This window comes from Acartia tonsa, chromosome 9 (assembly GCF_053477335.1).
Source record: "Acartia tonsa isolate MP-2025a chromosome 9, ASM5347733v1, whole genome shotgun sequence".
Classification (NCBI taxonomy): Eukaryota; Metazoa; Arthropoda; class Copepoda; order Calanoida; family Acartiidae; genus Acartia; species Acartia tonsa.
The window spans coordinates 45817337-45845206 of record NC_137268.1 but is presented as its reverse complement, the minus strand read 5'-3'; the positions used below and the strand labels follow the sequence as shown (position 1 = coordinate 45845206).

At 32.0% G+C, this 27870-nt stretch overlaps 1 protein-coding gene across 1 annotated transcript; it reads left to right on the top strand.

Moving 5' to 3' along the window:
• The first annotated feature begins 42 nt into the window (after positions 1–42).
• Positions 43–27847, top strand: LOC145327578 (uncharacterized). Its single transcript, XM_080171117.1, has 37 exons — positions 43–136; positions 592–677; positions 1029–1106; positions 1442–1527; positions 2301–2366; positions 2932–3011; positions 3432–3549; positions 4257–4307; positions 4612–4697; positions 5092–5166; positions 9168–9268; positions 9726–9790; positions 10379–10481; positions 11675–11768; positions 12137–12235; positions 12533–12612; positions 13161–13199; positions 13279–13383; positions 13871–13933; positions 14420–14472; positions 14876–14970; positions 15181–15283; positions 15406–15439; positions 15855–15916; positions 16532–16597; positions 21000–21068; positions 21860–21909; positions 22631–22710; positions 23423–23468; positions 23947–24051; positions 24323–24414; positions 24852–24929; positions 25224–25262; positions 26303–26407; positions 26884–26945; positions 27283–27377; positions 27708–27847. Exons 1-37 carry the CDS (start codon positions 61–63, stop codon positions 27845–27847), a joined length of 2925 nt encoding a protein of 974 aa, XP_080027243.1. The 5' UTR covers positions 43–60.
• Positions 27848–27870: the final 23 nt, after the last annotated feature.

The following is a 27870-nucleotide window of genomic DNA, read 5'->3' as shown; positions in this document are numbered from 1 at the left end:
TATTTTTATAGATAATATCAGACTTGTTTTAATATTAGTTTTAGAAGTAATCATAGAAAAATGGTGGATAAAAAGTTACTGAAGCTATGTGATAAGAACAAAAATAATTGTATGGTGGTCAAATTTCTTTTTCAGGGTAAATCCTTGTATAGAAGTAACATGATGTTTGTCTGTCTTTGTGTCTTTTTGTCAATACCGAATAATATCGCTAACTGCTGTACCAATCTGGCTCTTGTTTTTAAATGAAGCTTCTCATTGGTCTAAGGAAATACTATAACTATAATGAGGTATATTACCCCTACCCCTTTCCGCCACGTGCCCTAGGAGGCCTCTAGGTGTGTAACCGCTAATATTTTTATATTAAACTAATATAATGAATCTAGTGTGTAATTTTATGAGTAACATTTTAATTAGTAATTGCTAGTTATTTCTTTTTTGAGAATTTACAAGGATAACTATTTATTATCTTCCAAAATTGCTTTTGTTATGCATAGCCCCTGCCCTCTAAGAAACCAACCAAAATAATAGGATGGTATTTTCTTTGCTCGACTAGGCTTCTTGAAGGAAACCGACCTCCAACACTGTTTTTAGATGTATCTGGAGTGAATGGTAAAAGACCTGGGGACCCGTATTTCCTACCTGGCGACAAGGTGGCGGTTCTCAAAACTGTCAATAAGGTACAATCCTTGTATAAAAGTAACATGATATTGTTCTGTCTGTCTGTTTGAGTGTAACTTTGAATCTTCCTGACCATACAGATATGAATTTCTTTTCCTTTCTTATAGGTCCTGGAAAGGTATTAAACTATTTTTGGAGGATTTTTTAAATTCAAAAAAAATAATGTTGAAGTGTTTTTGTTTATTTACAAATGTTTATATGGTGAAGATTAAGAAATGTAAATTGGCCACCCTTGTAGTATACAGAGTGGAGGATAGACATACAAGAACACTTAAAATGAAATTTCGCCACTATATTTTCTCCCATTTGATTTTCTATTATAATACAAAATCTTCTAATTTAAAATTTAGGATTGGTGTTATGTAGAAAAGTTTACAACAGGATTTAGAGGTTATATTCCATCCGACTATTTACACCCTCTTAAAAAGGTATTGTTTATTTTTTTCATTATTTTTTAATGGCAGGCTTTTCATAGTAATAGTATTAGAGTTAAACAATATAGGGGGAAAGGGTTAAATAAATGTGTGTCCTCGTGGACCCTACGCCGACTTTCGATTTGGTCTTTGAATATCAGCCAATAATGTTGGGAATATTAACACAGCAAAGTCATTACAAAAGAGATTAAATCGAAGTGCTAGCATATGAAAAAATTCCCCAACACTGGATCTAGGTAGTTGTCTGTATTTATTGTAATAGTTCTATTTTTTAATTCCCACAAATTTCTTTAATACAAAGACGACATTTGACTATCTTTAAATTTTAGGAAGAAGACGACATAGAGAAGAACCTTGCTCAAACTTTAGCGGAGTTAAACAAGGACTTTCAACATTATTATGTCAATACTTTGAGGTAAGACTGGATGTAGAATATACGTGCATGTTATAACAGAGGAAAATCGTTGTCAATTTAGGTTCCTAACATGGACATCACATATTGGTCAGGAGGGTAGGGGATTGGGTAAAGGAGGTGGATGAGAGGATCATTATATTTGTCAGCTACAAGTTTCACTTTATTAGAGTACATGATAAAGGAATAATAAATTAATTAAGGTAATCACATTATTTGCATTGGCTTAATTTGCATTAAAAATCATCAAAATAAATTTCAGCAGCCTATCATTTGTTGTAAAGATATTTACGGACAAAAGACTTGGAGTTATTGCTCATTGGTTATAAGATTCTTTATAGGTCCAACTTACAAAGCCACCAGGAAAATCAAAGTTACAATTTAGCATGAGAATTTTATTTCACTTCAGCTTTATAAACGCACATTATCCTTATTTGCTGCGTCCCTATCATATAGGGGCGGAAGAGGAGTAAAATAGCCCCAAACAATCCAAAGATATATATTCAAAAATAGAATAGCCTTGAACCATATCATGATCTGTGTGATTCTTTCCTAAAATGAATATTCTAATAGGTTCTGTACACTAACAAATAAACCTTACTACTTTTATATATTACTAGCGACTACCTCTCTAGAGAAGCCTCCTAAAATTTACATGGGCAAATAAGAAGCTACGCTGTTAAGGAGAACCATTTGAATCTAGCAATGAGCTCACATACAGACACATTGATACACAGACATCCTGGTACTTTTTAAAAAGGAAGATTATTATTTAGGCCTGATGAGAACAACTTTTTGCTTGAGTTTCAAGAGTCTTGGGAAAGTCTGGCTAAATTTCATTTGTAAGTTTCTTAAACATAACTATAAATCTACTCTATCATTCACAATGTCTGTCCGTTCATTTTCCAGTATGATATACTATAAATTTAAGGGCAAGTAATGTGAATTGAATATAATTGAAGATTTTGATAATCTTCAGGGGCTGCTATTCAGCCATCTAATTCCAATTGAATTTGATATTTTGTTGGGGTAAAGTTGGAATATAACTGGTTTTGACGTAACTAAAAGGGAGTGGGTAAGAAGGGCCGGGTAGAAAAAAAGAAAAATGGGTTGTGAGGAAATTTTCCTGTAGAATTGTTTGCAAGAATCAAACTCCCTTTTCTTTGTGAGCTATGTTAGTTATGGATGTTTGTATTCTTGTTTCAAACACAGTTCGTTTTATTTTTTTCTCAATATGGAAAGGTTTCGTGATTTTAAATGTAATAAAATGTACTGCAAAACATAATACTGTAGGAATAAAACCAAATTTCATCGATTTAAGAACCCTATGTATTAAGCGCTATATAATTATACAGATCTTAAAAAAAGGAAACATTTTATAATTTTTTACTTTGATATCTAATTTAGGGGAAGGCCAAAGTTGTTGAACAAGGTATCTACAAGAGACAAGAGCCTACTTAATGATCAAGTTTTGCTTAAAACTTATGGTAATTATCAAAATAAATGTTTTTTTTCTGAAGATTAATTTCACTTGGAATACATTTTAATTAGATTATATGGAGTATGTACTATTTATTTATAGTGAGATTATTGATTTCCTTTTTTAACATCTAATGTGATTCAGGCCTTAATGTCAACAATAGAATCAAATAGCCAAACGGTAATCCAGTGTAATTATAGGGAAGAGAGGACATTTGAAAAATAAAATATCTTGATACAAAAAGTATTATAAACACCATCTCTTCGCTTTAAATGAGGAGTCATTACAAAAATTAAATTTGGCTTTAAAACCCTTTAATTTCCAAAACTTGTCAACAAATAATTGAAATACAGGGACAATTCAATCAATTGTATTAATTGGATTAGTTCATCAATTTATCGCATATTGTTTTATCCCTTAATTTTAGACTTCCCTGCCAACTGGAGGGACTCTGCAGTTTTGAACGAGCATGGTCAACTTATAGATGCTTATAACCTGAACTTCTTTGATCTTCTCAAAATTTATGAAACACCAGACCAATTGAGGTATTGTTAGTTAGGGGCGTTGTATCTCAGTGGTAACACACTGAGCTGCAATGGTGAGAATAATGAGTTCAATTGTGTTGACTCAAATTTTTCTTTGCAATGATAATCATCCAACTTCCCCTGGTTGTGTAAGAAGGGGATTATTGATTAAGTTAGGATACTCAATAGTCATGTACATAATATCAGTACTACCTTTATCCCAGGCTCCTCTGCAAAGAGCATCATTCATTACGGTGACTTAATTTGGGACACTTGCTATACTCAGTGAGATTAAGGTAATAAAGAGTAGCTCTCTTGAGTTAGGGTCAAGTCATAATTTGCTAGAACGTGGAGCATGATAGCCCTTGTGGCTTTACAAAAGTGTCTCAGTCTACTCCATGACTACTTATGTCCAAACCCCAAGAAACTATGGCTAATCAATCAATCAATTAAGGTATTGTTAATTAATTATGTGCACAGAATACTAATGATGGTTATCTGAAAAAGGGCATCTTTATCCTCACCCGATAATTAATTGGTTGCAAAGCTAAAACCATATGGAAACCAAAAATGTAAGATAAAAGAGAAAACCACCCTAATTGTACAGATAGAAGGACAGACAGACATATAGAGAAGCATCATCGTTATTCCGTTTGACTCATTATTCACTAACCATAATTGTGAATACCTAGCATCTTAAGCATCTTAATTTCCATTTTTATTTCTAGAAATCTTCCAGAAGAAGATAAAGGAAGTTTGTACCATTGTCTCAATTTTGCGTAAGTAGTTTTACTTTTCGTTAGATTAAACTTATTGGTTGAGAAGTTTGTACAAAACTTTGTTAGATTGAACCAGGAATTTGAAAAGATAAGATTTTATCTCCCCCCCCCCCCCTAGGGTTTTTGCATTTTCTACAAGAAATTTGTGTTTTATTTTCACTTGAAATTTCAATTTTATTTCTCAATAAAAGCCGAAAAAATTACATTTCCCCCACAGTGTTACGACTGACTAACGGACAGACATAGCGAAATATTGGATAGCATAATTTGTGAATATTTCTCTTGGCAAATGTTTGTATTTCAGTGGAAGTGAAGTAAAGCTCCATTTTCCTGAAGGGAATGTGAACATGCACCTCGCTCTTTTCAGGGAAGCTGAAGGATTTGTTTCAGGTAAAAAGATATTTCAGGATTTTCTTAATTAGGAAAATATTAGCATAACACGATGCTTGAATAATCCTACCACAATATTGACAAGAAAATGTTTACATTTTGACGGGAAAGTCAGAAAATGTTAAATTTCTTTAGATAAAGCTTTCCTTTGGGAAATTCTATCGTCAAAAAATGTCATCTCTTGTTTCATGAAATTGAACTATGTATTATTAAATATCTCAGCAGACGCGCGTTTTCCAAGACTAAGCTTCAGTTTGATTTTTTTTTAAAGAGGGATCGTTAAATATTCAGACTTCAATCTGATTTTTTTAAATTGTAAAGGATGCCGAACCCTGTTAAATATTTAATCATTGGAAATCAACATTTTTATAAGAAATATAAATTATATTTTCAGAGTTTTACACTTACAGTAGATTTCAACTAGCAGCTGGACATAATCTATTTGCCAAAAAGAAAATTCTTTTTCCAAGTAAGATCTTTTTTGATGCGTAGTATCTCTTAAAGATTTTAAAGTTTTAAGTATGCAGGAATCGCATTCTTCTAAAGGGATGAGACAATGGCCGATAAATGTCCATCCCCTATGATGATACACTCAATTATCCCTTATGTACATTAAAATTAGTAGTTAAAAGGTTTGAACACTCAATTTAAGAAATCAAAATTCACTAAAATCCCCAAAGTTGTTAAGCTAATAAATAAGAAAGCATTTTTTTATAAAACTTTGGGTCTAATGTAATAAACAGCCCATTGTCCTCGCTCTCTTTCTCTGCAAGAATGGTATATAATTTGTGTCCTTTTGATTTTAACCTAGTGTTTAATGCCACACAAATGACAAATTATAGTGTACTTGGCATGTTTTTATCAAAGAAGGCAAAAAAAAACATTTGTTAGTACGTTTGTCTATTAACCCTTACAGATCGGGGGGGGGGGGGGGCTCAAAGAGCCCCCCCCTCTAGTTTTTTCAATCTCATTTTTTTGTAGGTAAGATGGAGAGCTGTAACTTCATGACTTTTTAAGTTTAGTAATTATACGTCGGCAAGAGTTGATTTTATTAGGATATCTGGTCTGTGTCGGTCGTGGTGTCCGGTCAAAGTCGGTTGGGTAGCAAAAAAAATTTGAAAAAATTCTAAATAAATCTTAATTTCTACATTATGACTTTTGTGTATAAGGTAGAAACCTAAAATTTTTTTGGTGAATACTTAGATATCAATGACCATCTGAGAAAAGTGGTGTTATGACCGTTTGACCGCTCCCTGACCGACTTTATGACCAATTTTTGTCCGGCTTTTACTACAGACATATATCATGAATATCGTGGCTTCTATTACAGCTAGAGACCTATAATTTTTTTTTGTAAATCCTTGAGCAATAATAAACAGATAAAAATATTAATTTGCGCCGCCAACCACCGTTTTACCGCCGTAACTGCCGAAAATGGCGGTTTCCGTTATTTGCCGTTTTTCGGCGATGATCAGAAAAAGTAATTTTTTTGTTATGAAAAATAAAAGTTCGTCCTAAAATTTGGTCATCCTAGCTGCAAAATTGGCCGCTCTACAGCTGTTTTAAAATTTAGCGGCTGGCCGCTAAAAAGCGGCTAAGGAGCGGTCTGACTGCTATGACTAGAAAAAGTAATTTTCTCTAAAAATACACATGAACCACAAGAAAAAAATTTTACGTCTTTATCTGTACCACACTAGTCGCTGGAAGGAAAAAGCAGTTTTTTGAAACAGGCTCTCTGAGATTATTACACATTCTGATATATACATATATAGACTAATGAAAAATGCAAAAAACGAAATCAAAAGCGTTCCTTCTTGGGAGAAAATCCGAGAAAAAGATTTTAGCTATTTTTAACCTAAAATTCACATTGGCAAGCCTGCATAGAAATATACAGATATTTTAAACATGTCATTGCTCAGCACCTAGAAGTGGTAGAAAAATGCTACACATACCATTGGAAAGCTTATAACCTCTAGTTTTCATATTGGTATATAACGTTTTTGTACTATTATTATTTTTGGAGATTGGAGCTATCCTCTGAAGTACACACAAGTTTAATAAATGCAGTTTTTTCTTGAATTTTAAGTTTGACACTTGTTACACAAACCTTTTAAAAATTCTTTAGCACCTAGAAGTTATTATATAGGTATATCTGTATATTTTGGGCGCATTCAATTTTAGCTTAATTAAAAATAGTCTTTGAAATGTGTGTGGTTTGACATTGTAGTAAGAGTCAAGGAGGGAGGGGGGGTGGGGAGTTTATACACTTATAGGCAATGAAATTAAGTATAAAATAAAAGTATAAAATGGATGTTTTTGGGTTTGTTGTTAATTGTTATAGATATTTACCTGATTCTCTTATATGATTAAATCTACCAGTAAAAATATTTGAAATTGAATTTTGGCACTATCCTTCTAGGGGCTAGTGGGGTAAAACAGCTCCAAAACACTAACATCTAAAGTCTGAACTTATTTTTAGAAATATCAAGCAAAATTTTTGAACTTATTTTTTTTTTGCATATTTGAGCTAATTAGCCACTAAAGATTTCATTTTGGCACTTTCCTTCTTGGGGCTAGCAGTTCATAACAGCCCCTCAAAACACTAAAATTATAAGTTATGAGCCTATTTTTAAAGATATCAAGATGATTATTTTAATTTAAAATTTATTCACATAATTGAGATACATAGCCACTAATCTTTCTAGGAGCTAGTGTGGTGAAACTGCCCCCAAAACTACTAAAACTTTAAGTTCTGGGCTTTTAAAAAAAAATAGTGGGATGATTTTGTTAAATAACTGAACTAAATAATCATTCATTAAAGTTCAACATGATATCTTTGAAAATAAGCTCAAAACTCACAATATTTGTATTTGGGGGATGTTTTACCCCACTAGACTCTAGAAGAAAAGTGCTAAATTGAAATCTGTAATAGCTACTTAGTTCAATTATGTGAAAAATGTTTACATTAGAAATATTAGCTTGATATCTTTTAAAATAATCTCATAGCTTATAATTTTAGTGTTTTATTGGCTTTTTACCCCACAAGCCCCTAGAAGGAAAGAGCCAAAAATAAAATTTTTAAAGTTTTACAGGTAGATACAATCATATAAGAAAATTTAAAAAAAAAAATCATTTGATAACTATAACAACAAGTCCAAACAGCCAGGGCAAAATCTTTAGTGGCTATGTATCTCAATTATAAGAATAAATTTTAAATCAAAAAAATCATCTTGATAGGCTCATAACTTATAATATTTGTGTTTTGGGGGGTGTTAAAACCCACTAGTACCAAGAAGGAAAGTGGCAATATTAAATCTTTATTAACTACTTAGCTTAATTATGCAAAACAAAGTTTACAAAAAATTAGTTTGATATCTCTAAAAATAAGTTCAGACCTTAGATGTTAGTGTTTTGAAGCTGAATTACCCCACTAGCCCCTAGAAAGATAGTGCCAAAATTCAATTTTTAATATTTATTCTGGTAGATTTAATCATATAAGAGATCTTACATAAAGAATCATGTTAATATCTATTAACAACAAGCCCAAAAACATCCAGAGCAAAATTTTATACTGAATTTCATTGCCAAAAAGTGTATAAACTCCCCCCCCCCCCCCCCACCTCCCTCCTTGGTTCTTACTACAAACTATACACATTTCAAAGACTATTTTTAATTAAGCTAAAATTGAAAGCACCAAAAATATATAAATATACCTATATAAAATAATTATATAACTCCTAGGTGCTAAGCAATACAATTTTAAAAAGGTTTGTGTAACAAGTATCAAACTTAAAATTCAAAAAAAAATTGCATTTATTAAACTTGTGTATATTTCAGAGGATAGCTCCAAAAATAATAATAGTACAAAAACGTTATATACCAATATGAAAACTAGAGGTTATGAGCTTTCCAATGGTATGCGTAGCATTTTTCTACCACTTCTTGGTGCTGAGCAATGACATGTTTGAAATGTCTGTATATTTCTTTGCAGGCTTGACATTGTGAATTTTAGGTTAAAAATAGCTAAAATCTTTTTCCCGGATTTTCTCCCAAGAAGGAACGCTTTTGATTTCGTTTTTTGCATTTTTCATTAGTCTATATATGTATATATCAGAATCTGTAATAATCTCAGAGAGCCTGTTTCAAAAAACTGCTTTTCCCTTCCGGCGACCAGTGACCAGGAGCCGAGATAGAGGGGGGGCTCTTTGAGCCCCCCCCCCCCCCCGATCTATTAAGGTGGGAATTGGGGCCCAATCTGTAAGGGTTAAGATCTCGCTAACCATGAAACAGATTTTTTTTCTGGGGTCTAAGACATCAAGTGAAAAACAACCCTTCCTTGAAAAAAAATTTAATGAAGTCAAGGACCAGTTCATGTAAATTAATAGACTCCCCAACCCTCAATCCTATCTTTAGAGGCGAAGCCACAAGTAGTCCATATAGAAAAAAAAACATATACATATAATTTTTTAGCCACCGAAGATGGACATCTCGTTGTTTTGATAGTTGTGGAAGACATTGTTTCTAAATGTAACAAATGCTATGCTTTTGGTCACATCAGGATTCAAGATCTGGTAGGTTTTGTATAAACAAAGATGTTCGAAATTGCCAAAAATAAATATTTATATTTATCCACAACGAACCTAGCAACAGTAGCTGACTCAGATTATGACGTCAGAAAAAAATAACCAATGAGAGGCCAGTATACACTGTAATTGATCAATGATAAAATTTATAGTGGCCTCTCATTGGTTAATTTTTTGACTTCTTAATCTGAGTCAATTTTAATAGGTTCCACCTTAAAGATAGAAATTGAACTTTTAAAGACATCATTAACTAGTATTCATCTTACATGGTATGTCGGTCAAGTTACAAAAGGCATATTGATTAGTTGTTTTTAAAGATTTTTTCTCTCTCACTTTCCTTTCCTTTTATATGGCCACTGAAAATCTGCTCTACAAATCAATTTGTAATTATATCCAATATTTCGTGCTTTGCAACTTATGTTGTCATCCTTGTTTATTATTTTAGGATGAAAGCAAGAAAAGTAATTATATTTACATACATCCATACAAGGATCAAGCTGTGTCTCTCAGGTAATCTTGATACCAATCATTATTGCCCAGCTGACATCTCTTACAATGAAATTTCATTAACAATAGTTTACATTAAAACTTGTTGTTCGATCCGGAGTGCTTTGATTTTTGATAACTTATCAATATATTATTTATCAGATAACTTGAATAACGTTTTGATTCCTTGAAATTTCATTGTAACAAATGTAAGCTGGATGATCAAAAAGTTGATCAAAGTTTATAGAAATATTGAGATATTACAATTTAATTAACTTGTTGATTACACGACCTTTGTCTGGGAGTCCTAACTATGCATAGTAATAAGTTGCGCCTGTTTTGGGCAAAATCATTCCCCCTATTCTAACTATTAGTGTCGTGCACCGGCCTTAGCAGTAATATTTTAAACTCCTTTAGTTATGACGTGGTGTCAAGCATAGATTCGAACCTGTCACCTACCCAATAACGACCGGATGTGCTATGTGTTGCGCCATGGTAGTGGTTTAATAAGTGGGGGTTCATTCATATCTTATTATATACCAGAAAAATGAGTCAAAGTATTCATAGTTTTCATAATTGAATATATCAACAATTAACAGTAATTATTTTCAGGGAGTACATAAAAAGACATCTTGAATTCGGCCACAAGGATAATAAACATGAAGATCATGCTATGATTTTCAAATATAAGAAAATTAAGCAATCAATGATTGAGGTATTGTTATTATTCTGTTTTTTAGTCTAACTAGTATTTAGACAGTCAACTATAAGATTATGATTAGCTTTCCAGTATTGCTTCGGAACAGATTAATATCCACCGTAATATAACCGGTTTTCAGTCATACTAAAAAATCATATACATATAGCATCGTATTACAGACAATGTTCCACGAATACAAAAAAGAAATAATACCAGTTAAGTTCTGTTAGCCTGGGGCCCTCAAAGCTAACTATACTGGTTTTAATCAGTCTTTAATAAGATAAGATAAATAACTATTGTTTGCTCAATATATTTTATTAAATACCATTATGAAATTTTCTGGGTTTTTTACGTTTTCTTTCAAACTTTTACTAAATGTTGTTCTTAATTATTACAATTTCATTTATATATATATACATTTGGAAATAGTTAAAAACAGTTCGACTTAATAAGAGCATTTGACTAAAACCCAACTCTACGGGAAATACGCGAAATATGACCCCCTTTCTTTTATTAACTACAAATATTTTATATACATTTAGAATGATGATTATGTGATGAGAAAGAATGACCCAGTCCATATCTCTGAACATACAAATAGATTGTATACATTTAGAATGATGATTATGTGATGAGAAAGAATGACGCAGTCCATATCTCTGAACATACAAATAGATTGTATACATTTAGAATGATGATTATGTGATGTGAAAGAATGACCCAGTCCATATCTCTGAACATACTAATAGATTGTATACATTTAGAATGATGATTATGTGATGTGAAAGAATGACCCAGTCCATATCTCTGAACATATTAATAGATTGTATACATTTAGAATGATGAATATGTGATGAGAAAGAATGACCCAGTCCATATCTCTGAACATACTAATAGATTGTATACATTTAGAATGATGATTATGTGATGAGAAAGAATGACCCAGTCCATATCTCTGAACATACTAATAGATTGTATACATTTAGAATGATGATTATGTGATGTGAAAGAATGACCCAGTCCATATCTCTGAACATATTAATAGATTGTATACATTTAGAATGATGATTATGTGATGAGAAAGAATGACCCAGTCCATATCTCTGAACATACTAATAGATTGTATACATTTAGAATGATGATTATGTGATGAGAAAGAATGAGCCAGTCCATATCTCTGAATATACTAATAGATTGTATACATTTAGAATGATGATTATGTGATGAGAAAGAATGACCCAGTCCATATCTCTGAACATACCAATAGATTGTATGTCACTATCCTCAAGGGAAAAATTTCAGGTATTTTATTTTAAGAATCTAAATATTTAAACCCTATTGACTCATGAGGTTCACCTTCTTAATAAAATTAGATTAAGTAACAATTTTCATTTGAGTAGAGGGACTTTGATGTAGTCAATATTTCAATCATTAACTCTAAATTTCATCAACTATTGCCTTAAATCGTCTGTCCCAATATAGGTCCTTGCCAATTTTAGTATTGCAGTTGTCCCCAATACAGTGAGCTTATTATATGATGTTCCCTGAAAAGGATCTTGAACTTTGTTGTACTATTTAGTAGTGATAACATTCACAGTCATAAGCATTAAAGTTAAACACAGAATGTTTCAAAATGACCTAATGGAGAATTAGTTTCTTTTTTTATCCAGAGAACTTCAGTGTATTCGGGGACACTGGTGATATGGGGATCGAGGCATATGTTTTTATGAAAGATGGCACCTACCTACCTTCAGCAATTGATTTAGCAGGTTACACTAATTATGTTTGAAAACAAGATGCCTAATTTCTTTTAATATTGTTGCCAATTTAATTGCAACATCAGGAATCCTACAACCGTTCAAACTTTTTACCCTAAACAAGAAACAATTGATCCTTGGATTGCATATTTATTAGTTTGCATTAGTTTGCTTGTTTTATATATATTTACACCCTACACCTCATGATACATGTATTGGTGACATATTATTTAATTGTATTATTTTACAAATGTTTAAGTTTCATGTTTAAGTTAAAGATAGAAATTGATATTAATCATCTGTATAAAGGAAGTGTAACTGGTCATTACACAACAAATAGCTTGTCACAGACAGATTGGACTGAAACATTTATTGTTCATATTCCTGAGGTGAATATATATTATTTAATTTATACCTATGGTAATCATATTGGCACAATAAACCCAGGGCCAGATGTTTCATTGGTTCATTAAATTCAACCATTCTACTTTTATTTTAAATCTATTTTACATGTGGTGCAGTAGTTGGTTTTTAAACTCAGGGTTTATTACTGACATTAAAACCAATTGCAATCCAATCGTTATTTGTAAAATTTATGCTTTTTTTTCGTCAGTGATCAGTAAGATGGATTTGATAAAGAGAGTAATTATTTTTGTGGAATTCCGTTAAGTTTGCTATTGGGTTTTAGTCAAATACTCTAATTAGGTCAAATTGTTCTTAATTTTAACCAATTAAATGTATATAAATGACATGATTCATAATTAAGAACAGTTTGACTTAATAAGAGCATTTAACTACAACCCAACATCCAACTTTACAGAATTACGCAAAAAAAATAACCCTCAAACCTAAAATTAGTCGAACAAACCTTTTTTTAACTCCTCAATTTATAGTTATGCTAAACTGCACTGGTTAAATAATTCTATATTTTATTTAGTACTGGAAAGAATGTCACTTTGTTTTCAAGATCTATAAGGTAGGTAGTTTTTTTTTTAATCTTATTTCATATAATAAATAAACAGCATTTGAGCATTTTGATTTTTTTCATATTTCAGTATGAAGAAAAGAAAAAGGGTAAACTTGTTGCATTTGCTTTTCTACCTCTGATCAATACAGATTCAGAAGGAAACGAAACTATACTAAGAGATGATATAAGAAAGGTAAGTAATCTTAAATTTTAAGAAAAGTTCAGTTAGAAATCTTTCTCAACCCAATTTAAAAGTACAAAGTCAACTGTATCATTCCGAAATATATTTTAAATAAAAAATACTCATTATTAGTCTTTATTGTTTGAAAAAAAATAGGTTCTATAAATCCACTATTAAAAAATATGCATGCCTCTACTTCAAGGTACTTGTACAAAGATTTAAAGGGTAATATTTATTACATACACAGATTTAGATTTTGTATGTTTATTGGAAATCTCTGATTACCCAATAGATTTTTAGTGTCTTAACTCTGTAAATTCTTTCTGCCTTTCGGTGTAGGCATACAAATTGCTCCTGAATGAATTGGTATGATACATAATTTTCAAAAAATCATTGTGTGAGTTTTCCAAATTAATTTCAGACATATTTATGTTTAGGTCTTAATTACAATTTTTTATTTAGCTTGTTTCTGGGTACTCATTAAAAACTTTAAATTTAGCTTGTTGTTTATGGATTATCTGGTGGCAAGGAACCCGATGCTGATGATTATCTTCCTCTTGAGGTAACAACAAAAGGAGATAATCTTTGTGGTTAATTCAGTTAAATGAAAATCCAAACATATCACCTTAGATAGTTGATCAGTGATTATTGTTTGTAGATTAATCATTAACACATTAATAACCTAGTATGTCAGAATATTGTTTTTTACCTTAATATCCTTATGATAAAGTGAAATGATCTCTATCTGTCTGTCCCAAAGTATCCCACTAACCGCTGAACCGATACTGTTCTCCTTTATTATGTAGCTGTAGCCTAGGTCTTCTGAGGGTTTATAGCTATTTGAGGGAAGGTTACCACTACCCTCCCAAGAAAAATCACCAAAAAAATATAAAGAACCAATTATATTGGTAATTATTGGTATTATTGGATATTTTTGGTAAACAGCTGATCATTACATAGATAGGGACATAGCCGCATCATATATTAGATTGTAAAATATGGAAAGTAGTGAGTTGATTATTGAAATGTTGATTTTTTTTATATTTAGTATATGATCAGTGATCAAATTGTAGAAAAGACAAAAGAAAAGTCAAATAAAAGGTAAACTTTGAATATTGAGCTGGGTCTTTAAATCATTTAGTACTGCCACTGCCAATGCCAATGCCACTACCACTGCCACTGCCAATGCCACTACCACTGCCACTGCCACTGCTAATGCCACTGCCATTGCTACCAATACAACAGGGATCTTTAAATCAAAATGGCAGTTGTGAGCTTGGAAACACTTTAAAAACACCCACTGGCTCACTGGCATTGCAAACTGACTACTACCACTGAGTTGGTAGGTGTTTCCAAAGTGTTTCACTCCTTACTACTGTCATTTTGATTTGAAGGTCAGCAGTGTCATTGCTGAGATTTAAATATTCATCTCTGCCTTTTCCATCTTTTTTAACAGTGTAGCTATATGCTGTTTTATTTAACTGAACCTTTGAAATTCCTTTAGAGATTCAGCCAAAAGACGCATATCAAATAAAGGAAAGAAAAAGAAAGATCTTTACAAAGGAGCCAAGTTTGAGAGAAAGAAAGATGATTTTCTAGGTAATGATTTTAGATTCAATGTTTTATATTAAATTTTATATTTGTTTTTTTGCTTTTTTTTAATAAAGATTTTCTTTACTAAGACAATCTAAAAACTTTCCCCTCTTAATATGTCAGTCTGTAAAGAATACTCTTAATGCAGAAATTTCTTGTGCAGATTTGCTTAACTTTATATACCCACTTTCATATGAAGAGAGAAAAATATTTTAGAGGTTCAAACCAAACTGAGATCCACCCAGCTGACAGAAGACGTTGCCATCTCACAACTTATGAATGTTGATCTCAACCAAGTTGATGAAGCTGACATTGAAATGTAAGAAAGTATAAGTATATTACATGGATAATAAATTGTAATTAACACAAAAGACAAGCTCAAAAAGAGAAGGAAAACTTAGCACTTGAATTCTGATCTTTAAACATAAGATTTTTTTTCAGGATTTTGGAGAATTTTGTAACTTTTAGAGAACAGGTATCCTATTATAAAAAGTAGTAAGTTTTTTTTTGTCTGTTGCTTATGATTGCGGAACTTGTGGACTAAGTTCTCCATTTTAGGGAAGCTTCACATAGCTGTATGCAATTTCTTGCAATGGAATGTACTTCCCTGCTCCTTATACAGAGCCTCTAGATGCTACGGGGTCAGCTGCTAGCACATAAGGATTTAAAATCATAAATTTCTAATAAAGTCCCCATCCGAAAATTAGAAGCAGCTTTCAGAGCCGAATAAAATGACGTCATACAATACAAATGACCAATGATAGGCCAACATACATTTTAATTGACTAATGGAAAAATGCATACTGTTCTATCATTGGTCATTTGTATTGAATGACATAATTTTTTTATTGGAAACTATAAGCTGGTCCTAAAAGTGATTATGTTTATAGGACTCGAACAAGAAACTGTTATTCCTACCCACATTACTTGACAAACTTTGGTTAATACTAAAGTAAGAATATAAAAAATCTTTAATATCAGCTAAAGGGATAAGACAATAGTCGATAAATTGATGTGCATCCCCAATGATGATACAAAACCCCTTCTACAGATTACAATTAGCCAACAATTATTGGTTAAAACGTTTGGACATTCAATTTAATGAACCATTCATTCAAAGTTCAATAAAAGTCCCCAAAGTTATTAACTAACCAAATATGAAAACGTTATAATTAAACTTTAGGGACTAGTGTAATAAACAGCCCAATGTTCTTTACCTCTCTGCTTCAATATGCTTTAGCATACATGTTAATAAGACCAAGGAAATATTAGATTTCACAATATTGCCTAAAGTTGTTTGTAAAATTCCATTCAAAGGCGATTATTAAGTCTAACTGTTCTAAATGTGGACCAAAAGCATAATATAATTAGACTAATATTTAAGAACAGTTCGCCTTTGACTGAAATCTTTTTCACAACTTTACGCAATATTGTGAAATATACTATTCCCTTTGTCATACAATTGATACATTACTTATTTTAAATAAAAATGTTACAGATATAACCTTTTATTTATGTTACCTTTTTCATTATCTATTTCTTATTAACTGCATCTATTAATTTTTAGAACCTATCCTACACAAGCTAGTTGGGTCTTCCTATGTTTCTTTGAGGCTACCTACCGTTTGGCTATGAAAGTTTTTTTCTTTATTTTTAACATCAAAACTCTTTTCGTTAATTTAGATATTTTAGTATTTTCCTATTGATTTCAAATTTTGCAGGATGATTCCAATAAAAGATGGGTAAGATTTCGAAAGCGTAGCAACACATAATTGTTACCAAAAAATCCGTACATCCATTAAAAATATGCTGATTTTTACTTTTTCACAAAAAATTTTGTTTGATATAATTATCTTATATATCTGATTTTTGGAATACTGATTGAGAGAACAACAAGGTACAAAAGTATGAGCGAAGCATGTACACATGTAGGTATGTCCTTAAACCGAATACTGAATTTACGTACTTTTCAACAAGTTCATCAATATTTTATATACCTGATTTTACACTCTTCAAAAGTTATTGTTGTTTGTTTCGTCTGATTTTAGAGCTTAGCTTTTATGGATGTTGTCACCCTTGTTTGTAAGAACCTCTGTTTGACAGGGATAAGGGATAGGAAACCTGGCCATTAATTAGGTCCCGGCCTAGATTCTAAAGGGATATTGCAACTATTACAAATTCCCATCAAACTGGCGGACGCTCCCAAGTAGCTATCGCTCTAAACCAATAAGAATCGGCCTGTTTTTAACAACCAATCACCAATTGGAGGAAATTTTAGAAGCAGACAATTCTAGAATAAATAATGATTTCGTCTGCTACTAAAAAATAAATATAAATGGTGTTAGATCACATTAGCTTAATTATTAAATCTGCTTAGAGTTAAACATTAGAAAAGGGCCATTTAGAAAAAAAAAAAATAACGGGATTACTTTTTGGAAAGAAGGTAGCTATGAATTTTCGGATCATGGAAAGAAAACAAAGTCATTCCTAATTAGGACAGAAGTCACTGAAAATTGGTCTAAGGAAGGCTACTTATGTCCTTCATCTAACAAAATCTAACTTAAGGGAGGTGACTTATGTCCTTTGTCTGACAAATTCTTACATTAGGAAGGCTGCTTATGTCCTTCAAGTTGCAAAACTTAGCTTTTCTGTCCTTCACATAGCAAAACCTCACAAAACATAGCATTTCTGTCATTCACATAGCAAATTCTTGCAAAACATAGCATTTATGTCCTTCACATAGCAAATTCTTGCAAAACATAGCAAATTCTTGCAAAACATAGCATTTATGTCCTTCACATAGCAAATTCTTGCAAAACATAGCATTTATGTCCTTCACATAGCAAATTCTTGCAAAACATAGCAAATTCTTGCAAAACATAGCATTTATGTCCTTCACATAGCAAATTCTTGCAAAACATAGCAAATTCTTGCAAAACATAGCAAATTCTTGCAAAACATAGCAAATTCTTGCAAAACATAGCATTTATGTCCTTCACATAGCAAATTCTTGCAAAACATAGCAAATTCTTGCAAAACATAGCAAATTCTTGCAAAACATAGCATTTATGTCCTTCACATAGCAAATTCTTGCAAAACATAGCAAATTCTTGCAAAACATAGCATTTATGTCCTTCACATAGCAAATTCTTGCAAAACATAGCAAATTCTTGGAAAACTTAGCATTTATGTCCTTAACATAGCATTTTGGTCCTTCACATAGCAAAATCTCACAAAACATAGGTTTTTCTGACCTTTTTCTACCAGGAGATCAGAACTAAATCAGAACACACATAACAAGAGTTTTACATAATTTAACTCTGCATAAATTATGATAATTCATTATTATTACCCCTTCCCCCCCCCCCCCTATTTAAAATTTACCCCTGCATAAATTATGATAATTCTTTATTATTACCCCTCCCCCCCCCCCTATTTAAAATTTACCCCTGCATAAATTATGATAATTTATGCTGAGTTAAATGTACTGTTTGAACTTCTATCTAACAGGATATGAGAACTTTATCAGAACACACATAACAAGAGTGTTTACATAGTACATTCAGATTAACAATTATTCAATTGGCCCCTTTCCAGTCCATCATATGACATGGGAAGGAGGTTGAGGAGCATTTTATGCAGCCTAAATTCCACTATGCTATGCCACTTTTCCTAAAAGGCGTCATAGCTGGCCTCTTTTGTGTCCATCATATGACATGGGAGGTGGTGCCATGTAGGAAAAGTGGCATTGCATTCTTGGTAATTTAGACTGCATAAAATGCTCCTCAACCTCCTTCCCATGTCATATGATGGACTGAAAAGGGGCCAGCTATGACGCCTTTTAGGCCCTAGAATGCAATGCCACTTTTCCTACATGGCACCATAGCTGGCCTCTTTTGTGTCACAACCTCCCAGTTCTCATATCCTGTTAGATAGAAGTTCAAACAGTACATTTAACTCAGCATAAATTATCATAATTTATGCAGGGGTAAATTTTAAATAGGGGGGGGGGAGGGGTAATAATAAAGAATTATCATAATTTATGCAGGGGTAAATTTTAAATAGGGGGGGGGGGGGCAATAATAATGAATTATCATAATTTATGCAGGGGTAAATTATGTAAAACTCTTGTTATGTGTGTTCTGATTTAGTTCTGATCTCCTGGTAGAAAAAGGTCAGAAAAACCTATGTTTTGTGAGATTTTGCTATGTGAAGGACCAAAATGCTATGTTAAGGACATAAATGCTAAGTTTTCCAAGAATTTGCTATGTTTTGCAAGAATTTGCTATGTGAAGGACATAAATGCTATGTTTTGCAAGAATTTGCTATGTTTTGCAAGAATTTGCTATGTGAAGGACATAAATGCTATGTTTTGCAAGAATTTGCCATGTTTTGCAAGAATTTGCTATGTTTTGCAAGAATTTGCTATGTGAAGGACATAAATGATATGTTTTGCAAGAATTTGCTATGTTTTGCAAGAATTTGCTATGTTTTGCAAGAATTTGCTATGTTTTGCAAGAATTTGCTATGTGAAGGACATAAATGCTATGTTTTGCAAGAATTTGCCATGTTTTGCAAGAATTTGCTATGTTTTGCAAGAATTTGCTATTTTTTGCAAGAATTTGCTATGTTTTGCAAGAATTTGCTATGTTTTGCAAGAATTTGCTATGTGAAGGACATAAATGCTATGTTTTGCAAGAATTTGCTATGTTTTGCAAGAATTTGCTATGTGAAGGACATAAATGCTATGTTTTGCAAGAATTTGCTATGATTTGCAAGAATTTGCTATGTTTTGCAAGAATTTGCTATGTGAAGGACATAAATGCTATGTTTTGCAAGAATTTGCTATGTGAAGGACAGATAAACTATTTTATGCAAGATTTTGCTATGTGAAGGACCAAAAAGCTAGGTTTTGTGTGGTGAAGGGAGGCTACTTATGTCCTTCATCTTGCAAAATCTTTGTTAAGGGAGACAAGTTATGCCCTTCATCTAACAAATTCTCACATAAGGGAAGCTACTTATGTCCTTCCTAGGAAGGTGACTTCTGTCCTAATTAAGGAATGACTTTGTTTTCTTTCCATGATCCGAATTTTCATTTGGTAGTTTATAAATTAGATGTTGTATTTTGAATTTTAAAAAATTTAATACGGAATTGATACAACACCTTAACCCTAATATATGTACAATACAACACAGTACAAATATATCACTACATAATAGTATCCAAAGAACTTGATGGAATGTTAACCAAGTGCATATTAATTTATTTATTTTGAATTTTAATTAGCAATGAAATTTTCAAATCAAATTTTTACTCATTAATAAAAATGCAAATAATACAAACTAAAATCTGTCTGAGGGAAACCCAACGATAGCTTTCTGACAGTTCAAATTACCAAAGTAAAAGATAAAAAAATTTTGGAAGAGAAAAAACTTCATTTTAACAAAAGCAATTAATATATAGGTTTATAAAAAGTTATGTTTTTTACTTTAAACTAGCTACCTGAATTTGATTCTATACTTTATCTACACACACACACAGCTTTTTCATTAGTGTTTTATACGAACGACTGCGCCATCCCAAAACTGGTTTATTAGGCTAGAAATAGGCCTAGGCTTGAAATTGGCCTGAAATAATATTTTCCTACGTTTCCCATCCCTTATGCCTGCTGTTTGATGAAAGATATCTTTGATCATATTAGCTGATTATGGACGTTTTACATTAGTTTTACATTGGTCCAATGAAAGAAACAATTAAGCCCCTTAAAAAGGACAAAATTTTGCACAATATATTGAGGGGAGGTTATTTTGTCTTCCATTAATAATTAAGAAGCTCTGTATAGTGCCTATAAAAAAATGACGTCATAAAATACAAATGACCAATGATAGACCGATACTCAGACTAAATTACCAATGGTAGGCCAGTATACATTTTAGATAAACACTATAAAAGCTAAAATAATTAGCTACATAAAAATCAAGCTTCCCCTCCCGGCAAAAATAAATTTTTAAGACTTAAACTTTTTGCTTGGCAGAACTTCTAAAGGGGAATTTGAGGACCTGCGCCAGACTTTGTATGACTACCTGGAAACTAGATTTGCAAGGTGAACTAAAGTTTTGCCGGATTATGGAAAGAAAACGTAGCGGGTTTAGTCGTATTTTCACAATAGATTTGTAGGTTATTTTAGGTAAGGTAAATGTTAATGATTGCCCTGTAGGGAAAGGAGAAAAGCTACTGTGAAAAACGACGAAACCCGCTACTTCGTTTTCTTTCCATGAACCGCTTTGCCTACTTTATGTTTGAAAAGCAAATTAACATATGATCAGACAACTAACATTTGATTGAAAAACTTTTGTTAAAATGCTCTATTCGTTTATCTATTTCATAAAGACCCCTGCCGTTTTCCCGCCGACCGCTGACTGCGGCGGATGGCAGCTGCCAAATACAGCTGCGGTTGCTGAAATTCATATTTTGTTATTTCTAATATAAAATTTACACAAAGATAAACATTTTCTGCAAAATAATTGCTCTTCTAGCTTCAAAAATAAGAAAATTACAGCCGTTTGAAATTTTTAAGTAAGAAAGGACCTAAAAACAAAGGTTTTTAAATAAAATGGTGAAGGAAGCGAAAATTGAATTTGACTTACTTAAGGTCGGAAATTCATTATCAAACAGGGGACTTGCACAAAAAGTTTCAGCCCTCTAGCTAGCTCTAATAGGAACTGAGATAATAGGGGGAAGGCGTTGAACGCCCCCCCCCCCCCCCTCCAACCGATTAAGGTGCGGCTAGGGCCCGACTGTTAAGGGTTAAGATTGATAATACATACAACAAGGGAAGACTTGACTTAATGTGTAGAAATCAATAAATTAATTTAACTTTGATTTCTTTTTTAGTCAAGAATTTTACACCTTGATGCCTGCTGAAATGATCAACTTTTTAGCAGGTAAAAAAAAACTTTTAAAATCCTTTCATTCGTAATTGTAGAATTTTGATCAAATAAACCTGTAAATTTTAGGTTAGAACAGAATATTTAAATTGTTTTGTTAATTCTTGTTAATAATCCATGCATCAGAAATAGTTAGTATAATTTTTTTAAGTTCAATAATTGAGATAATCTAGATGTACACTCTCTTAATCAGCCAATAGGAAAAGTTTGAAGGAACAACCTGGTCTTACTATTGGTTAGAAAGTATAAACATTTTAGTGATAGTGGTGGTTATTTATTTCATTTCGGTAATAAAAGATTGATTAAAAGCTGTTTAGAGTGCAAATGATTTCTAAACAGGGAATGAGGAATACGTCATTTGACGATAAATAATCATACTCCTGCAGTGCTGTGTGAAAATTCATAATACTTTTTCTCGTATTCATTTGAATCCGGTGGATAGGAACCGGTTCTCATCCATACGAAAAAACTATGTCTAGCATCGTATTATATCCAGCTTTCTACGAATATAGAAATGTACAATCATAAGATTAAAACCAGTTTTTTTAGCCGGTGCCTTCGGCACCACGGGACTAAAAAAACTAGTTTTATTCTCATAATTGTACTTTCTATATCCGCGGAAAACCGTTTATAATACGATGCGAGAAATAACTATTCCAGTTTGGCTTTGAAACCGATTAACATCCGCTGGATTAGAACGAGTTCTTTTATAATATAGGAAACGAGAGAAGCCGAATAAATGAAATTGTTCAAACACTAACAAAATCTCCCACAATTTTTATCATAAAATCATTTCAGGTAAAAGATAGAATTAGAATAGTTTCTTATTTATATAGAATTATAGACAGCTTTCCGCGGATAATAAACAGAAAAATTATAAGATTAAACACAGTTTTGTTATCTCTGAGATGATTTTATAAATCTGTAAAATTGTCTATTATACGATGTTGTACATGATTTTTCAGTATGGCTAAGAACCAGTTCTGATTCAGTGGATATTAATCGATTTGGAAGCCATAGTTTCCGACAATATTCTACTCAATAAATATATAAATATTTTTGTCAGTTCGTTGATATGATATTCTGCCTTTAGGTTTTTTATCCCAATAACGAAATTAATTCGATAAAAATCACGAAACCTGTACGTTATTTTCAGCTGTCGTTGGGGGGGGGGGGGGCAACATCGACGACCTCTCAATTTACCCCCCAATTATAATTTAAGATTTATTTCATTTATTGGTTATACCTTTTACATGATTATATCCTTCCAATGAATGAGTTTAGTTTAGTTAATGATCTCCAAAACTACTTGGAATATCTTAACGTGTCTTGGGATGGTTTAAATCTATTTTTAATACAGAAATACTTGAAGAGCGTTACAATTCATTAGAAACAATAGAAGGCAGCCACCTTTAAGCCTCGGCCGGGAAATGAACCTTTTACAATTTTAAACATCAACTGGATGTCAAAACCGGACCCAAAATCTGACTTTCCTTGCTTTTTTTTATAGATTTTTCTTGAATTTACCGAGAGAAGCTATATGAAATATAAATCAGGAACATTACAAATTTAATTAATATTTGTTAGTTGCGCTACTAAAGGTCACAGGCTATTAAAGGAACCCTGCAAGAAATATACCGCTTTAAAAACTTAAAGACTGCCACGAATAGACACAATAACCAAAATTTGAAGCCTCCAGCTTCAATAACAAAAAAGTTACAGACATTTCAAAATGATTTTTTTAGTACAATGAAAATTTTGAAAGATTTTCATGGCTCATGATGGAAATTTCAATATTATTTTGTATATATCTTGCAGGGTTCCTTTAACAATTTTCTGAAATTATTTTGTTTTTGTGTTTTGATTCGTCGAATTTTACCCAGAATTGTACTGTTATTCATTTTAACATTTTTAAAGCAATACAGAGTTGTTTGTTACTTTACCATCTTCTTCAAGGTTTATCCAACTTCGCAAACTTTGAGCACGACCCTGTCTGTAACCCTTTATTAAAACCTAATTTTGTGATACTAATAGATGAAAATGGGACCATTTTTCTGCAACTAACCCAGCAAATTGTCCAGTATTTGCAAAGATCTGAATCTGATTTGAGCATGGACAAAAAAATGAAGACGAATCAAGGTAATTAGAGGATGAAAATAGGCAGTGTGGATCTAAAGGCCTATTTAGCTTTAAATTTCATTGTTATTCCATCACTATGCAAAATGAGATAATTTTAATAGATGTATAATATTATAGACAATTATATTGGCTTTTGGAAGCTTACACTCTGCTTTTTTTAATTAAAGGTTTCGTGATTTATTTTATCAAGTCCAATGATTATTTAATATTTATATGACACTGCTCTAGAGTATTTTTTTCGCTACTTATGTATGTTGTCATCCTTGTTAAGGCTACCTCTACCAAGAGCTAGAAAAGACCTCATGCCTGAAGATCTTGAAAAACATGATAGATGAACAACAGTTTGCTAACCTTATTATACAGGTGCTACTCTTTTTATCAAATATAAACTTTTGTTAGAGTTATAAAATATATTTGGTCTGATCAGAATGACCCATCATGGTCCACCACATTACCAATATATACCTATAATTTTTAAAGCCCAATTGGTTCTGCAATAACTTTGTGCTTACAAAATATATTTGGGGGGAGGGGGTTATTTTTTCTTTTTAAGGGGGATTGGGGTTGTGCCCCCCCCCCCCAAAAAAAAAAAAGTTATAAAAGCTTAAAACCACTATAGGAACAGTAGCGGTGATTAGAGCAGTTACCGAGATCTTAAGCTTCATACGAACAGACTGACAGACAGATAGCCTTCTGTATTTTAAGCACAAGAAATGAGATAGTAATAAAACGTAAATGTGGGTTGGGGGTTATTTTGCATAACCTTATACCATTCCTTTGTAATTTTTTATCTATTTCAGTTTATGAGCTTAGAAAGACTAATGGAAAAAGGAATAAATTTGATAATGGATATGGCTATGAGTATCTTCAATCCATCGGTAAATATCTATATAATTCATCGTTTTATGACAATTTAAAAAATTTAGAAATCTAACGCTAAAAATCCAAAATGTAATTTTAATGTTTAATACCTAAGTTAGATAATAATAGTTATTTATCGCATGGGCCGGGCTAACAAAACTTGAATAAATTTTATGATTTTTATATATATGAGAAAAATTGTCTGTATTACAATGCTATACATGATTTTTCAGTATTGTTTAGAACCAGTATATTCCAGTTTATTATTAATGGGTTTCAATGCCATACTAGAATATATTTTACTTTTTTAGGAGCTCATTCCAAAACAGCAATGGCCTAAAATATTCAAGGTATTATTCAACTTTTTTTTGAGCTTTGCTGGAGTTAATCGTATATGTTGATTAACTACGTCAAAGTTTGTAGTAGCAAAGCTACTCTATAATTCACTTTTTAGTAGCGAAGCTACTCTATAATTCACTTTGTCTGCCAGTCCGTCCGTAACGCTATGGGGGAAATGGAATTTACTCAGCTCCTATAAAAGATAGAAAGCTGAAATATTTTGACAACATTCCCATCATTAAGGAGCATAATTAATTATAAAACATCAATGGCGGTCGGACGGCCATAATATTCAAAATTCAAAATTTTTTCAGCTAGATATATCAAAATTAAATTTTCCGTCGTTTGGAGAACCAACAATGACGGTCAGACTGCCTTTTTGTTTATGGACCGATTTTCAAAATTTTTTCAGTTAAAGATATCAAAATTAAATTTCCGGTCATTTGAAATCAACAATGACGGTCAGACTGCCTTTTGCAGGTTTTTGGCTATTTTTATATTTTTTACATTTTCCCCCATATCTTTGGTGTTTATTAATCGATTTTCAAAAAAATTTCAGTTTGAGATATCAAAATTAAATTTCCCGTCGTTTGAAGAGAACAACAATGACCGTCAGTCCCATCCACGAAATTTTGTGCTTCGCTACTTATGGATGTTGTCACCCTTGTTTTTATTCTGAGGGGGTAAATTAAAGGATTTTAAAAATTTGAGTTAAATCTAATGTATCTTTTTAACACGTTTTCTCATTGCTTATTGATTTGCATGATTCATACAATCAACTTTTTGATTGTAAGATCCTTTTCTGGAAGTCCTAACTGTGCAATTACATGGTAATGAGTTGCGCCTGTATTGGGCTTAGGTATTTCCCCTATGAAGCAGTGTCTAATAAAAAATGACGTTAAACAATACAAATGACTAATGATATTTTAAGATTGGTCAATTAAAATGTATAATGGTCAATCATTTATCATTTATATTGTATGACGTCATTTTTAATAGGCACTATAAGCTGTCCGATTGAACATCTATAATAATAAATCTATTTGTTCAGGGAATTGTAGAGTTGCTGAAGGAAGGGAAAGCCAATGGGAAAACAAAAATAATTGAAAAAGTAAACGAGGTTCTCAAATTGACCATACAATATTGCCTTGATAATGTAAGTAATGATTGCGAAGCTATACACTTTGTTGGCAAAATTTTAGTCATACAATAGTTAAAAATCTTAATTTTTTATAGAACTTATTAATACTTAAAAAAAAAATTTCTTTTAAGTCGTTTCCCTGGCCTCTAGGGGCTTCACCCATCACGGAAATAGGGAAAATCCCACTATTTATTTCCTTTTTATGCAGAGGATTTTTTTTCTGAAACATAACCCAGACTCCAAATTCCCAAAAATACCTGGACCAATAATGTAAACGATTTGGTCAAGCCGTTTTTGAGATCTTAGCATACAGACTAGAAGAAAAACATAATTTTTGTATACAATTTCTTCGCTGTTGTTTTTACGGTGACGTAAATGAAAAAAGTTGTAGGTTTGATTTTTGTTTCTGTTATTTTAAAACTGGTTTACTTTTGGGTGAAAAAAATTATTTCTGGGCTGTAAGGCAAAATATTTTTAAAGATTATGTTTAGGATTTAAGAACATACAAAGAAGAATTGACGTATATTTTCATGAAATACATTACAGATCAGAGGTAAAATATAATTCATTTCGATAAAAAAATTATACAAATATTTAATTTTGTTTTAATTTATAACACGCAGCGCTTTTCCTGTCTGTCTGTCTGAAGCTTCAGATATCTGTAACTGCTGGTCCTGTGATGATTTGGGCTATTTAGCTTTTTTTTTTTGGGGGGGGGGGGGGGGTGGTACAGACTGAAAAATATCTCTTTTAGCGCTATGAACGATTTATATTTCCTCTTGGGGCAAAGCTCCTAGAGGCTAGGGGCTAAACCGCTAGTACATGGTTAAAGCAGACAGTCAAGTCAGCAAATTTGGAGCTAAAATCGGAGGCAAAATTTTATTTTTCAGGATAGATCCAATCGGAAAAGTTGAGGATGAAAAAGAGGAATTGATTTGTACAATATTTCTCAGCATGTTAGATGACGTACAGATGCAGACCATTGGTATGAAAAGCGTAGCTGCGAATGTTTCCCCTATTTGTCTGTTTTGTTACATAGTTGCCAGGTCACTAAATGTCAAAAAATGGATGTAGTAGAATATACGTGGATATTATGACAGGGGAAAAATTATCGTCAATTTTCTTTGCTATCTCCCCTTGTGGTCAGTTCATTCATCTAGTAAGAGGGAAGAGGATGAGATAAAGGGAGTGGAAGGATTGGATCGTTAACTTAGCTAGCTACTTAATTAGAGAACTTGAAATCTGGTATAAGATCCAAGTAATAATAAATCTATTGCTTCAAATACACATAAAAAATATTAACTTTTTTATTTAGGTGATTTCGAAGACAGTATACTGTTAAAAGTGTTGGAAAAAATTCAAATTATTATTACATTGAACAGATACCAAATTATCACAATAAGGGATATAATGATTTTTTTGTTTTCTTATTCGTTGCTTTCCCGCATAACTTAACATTTAATAAGGTGTATTCATTT

Bases quoted from the DNA above. Each gene is read 5' to 3' on its own strand.
- LOC145327578 (XM_080171117.1), top strand. From the start codon at position 61: ATGGTGGATAAAAAGTTACTGAAGCTATGTGATAAGAACAAAAATAAT. The intron at 1,107-1,441 runs GTATTGTTTATT...TTTAAATTTTAG, and splicing joins ATTTACACCCTCTTAAAAAG to GAAGAAGACGACATAGAGAA. The intron at 13,384-13,870 runs GTAAGTAATCTT...CTTTAAATTTAG, and splicing joins TAAGAGATGATATAAGAAAG to CTTGTTGTTTATGGATTATC.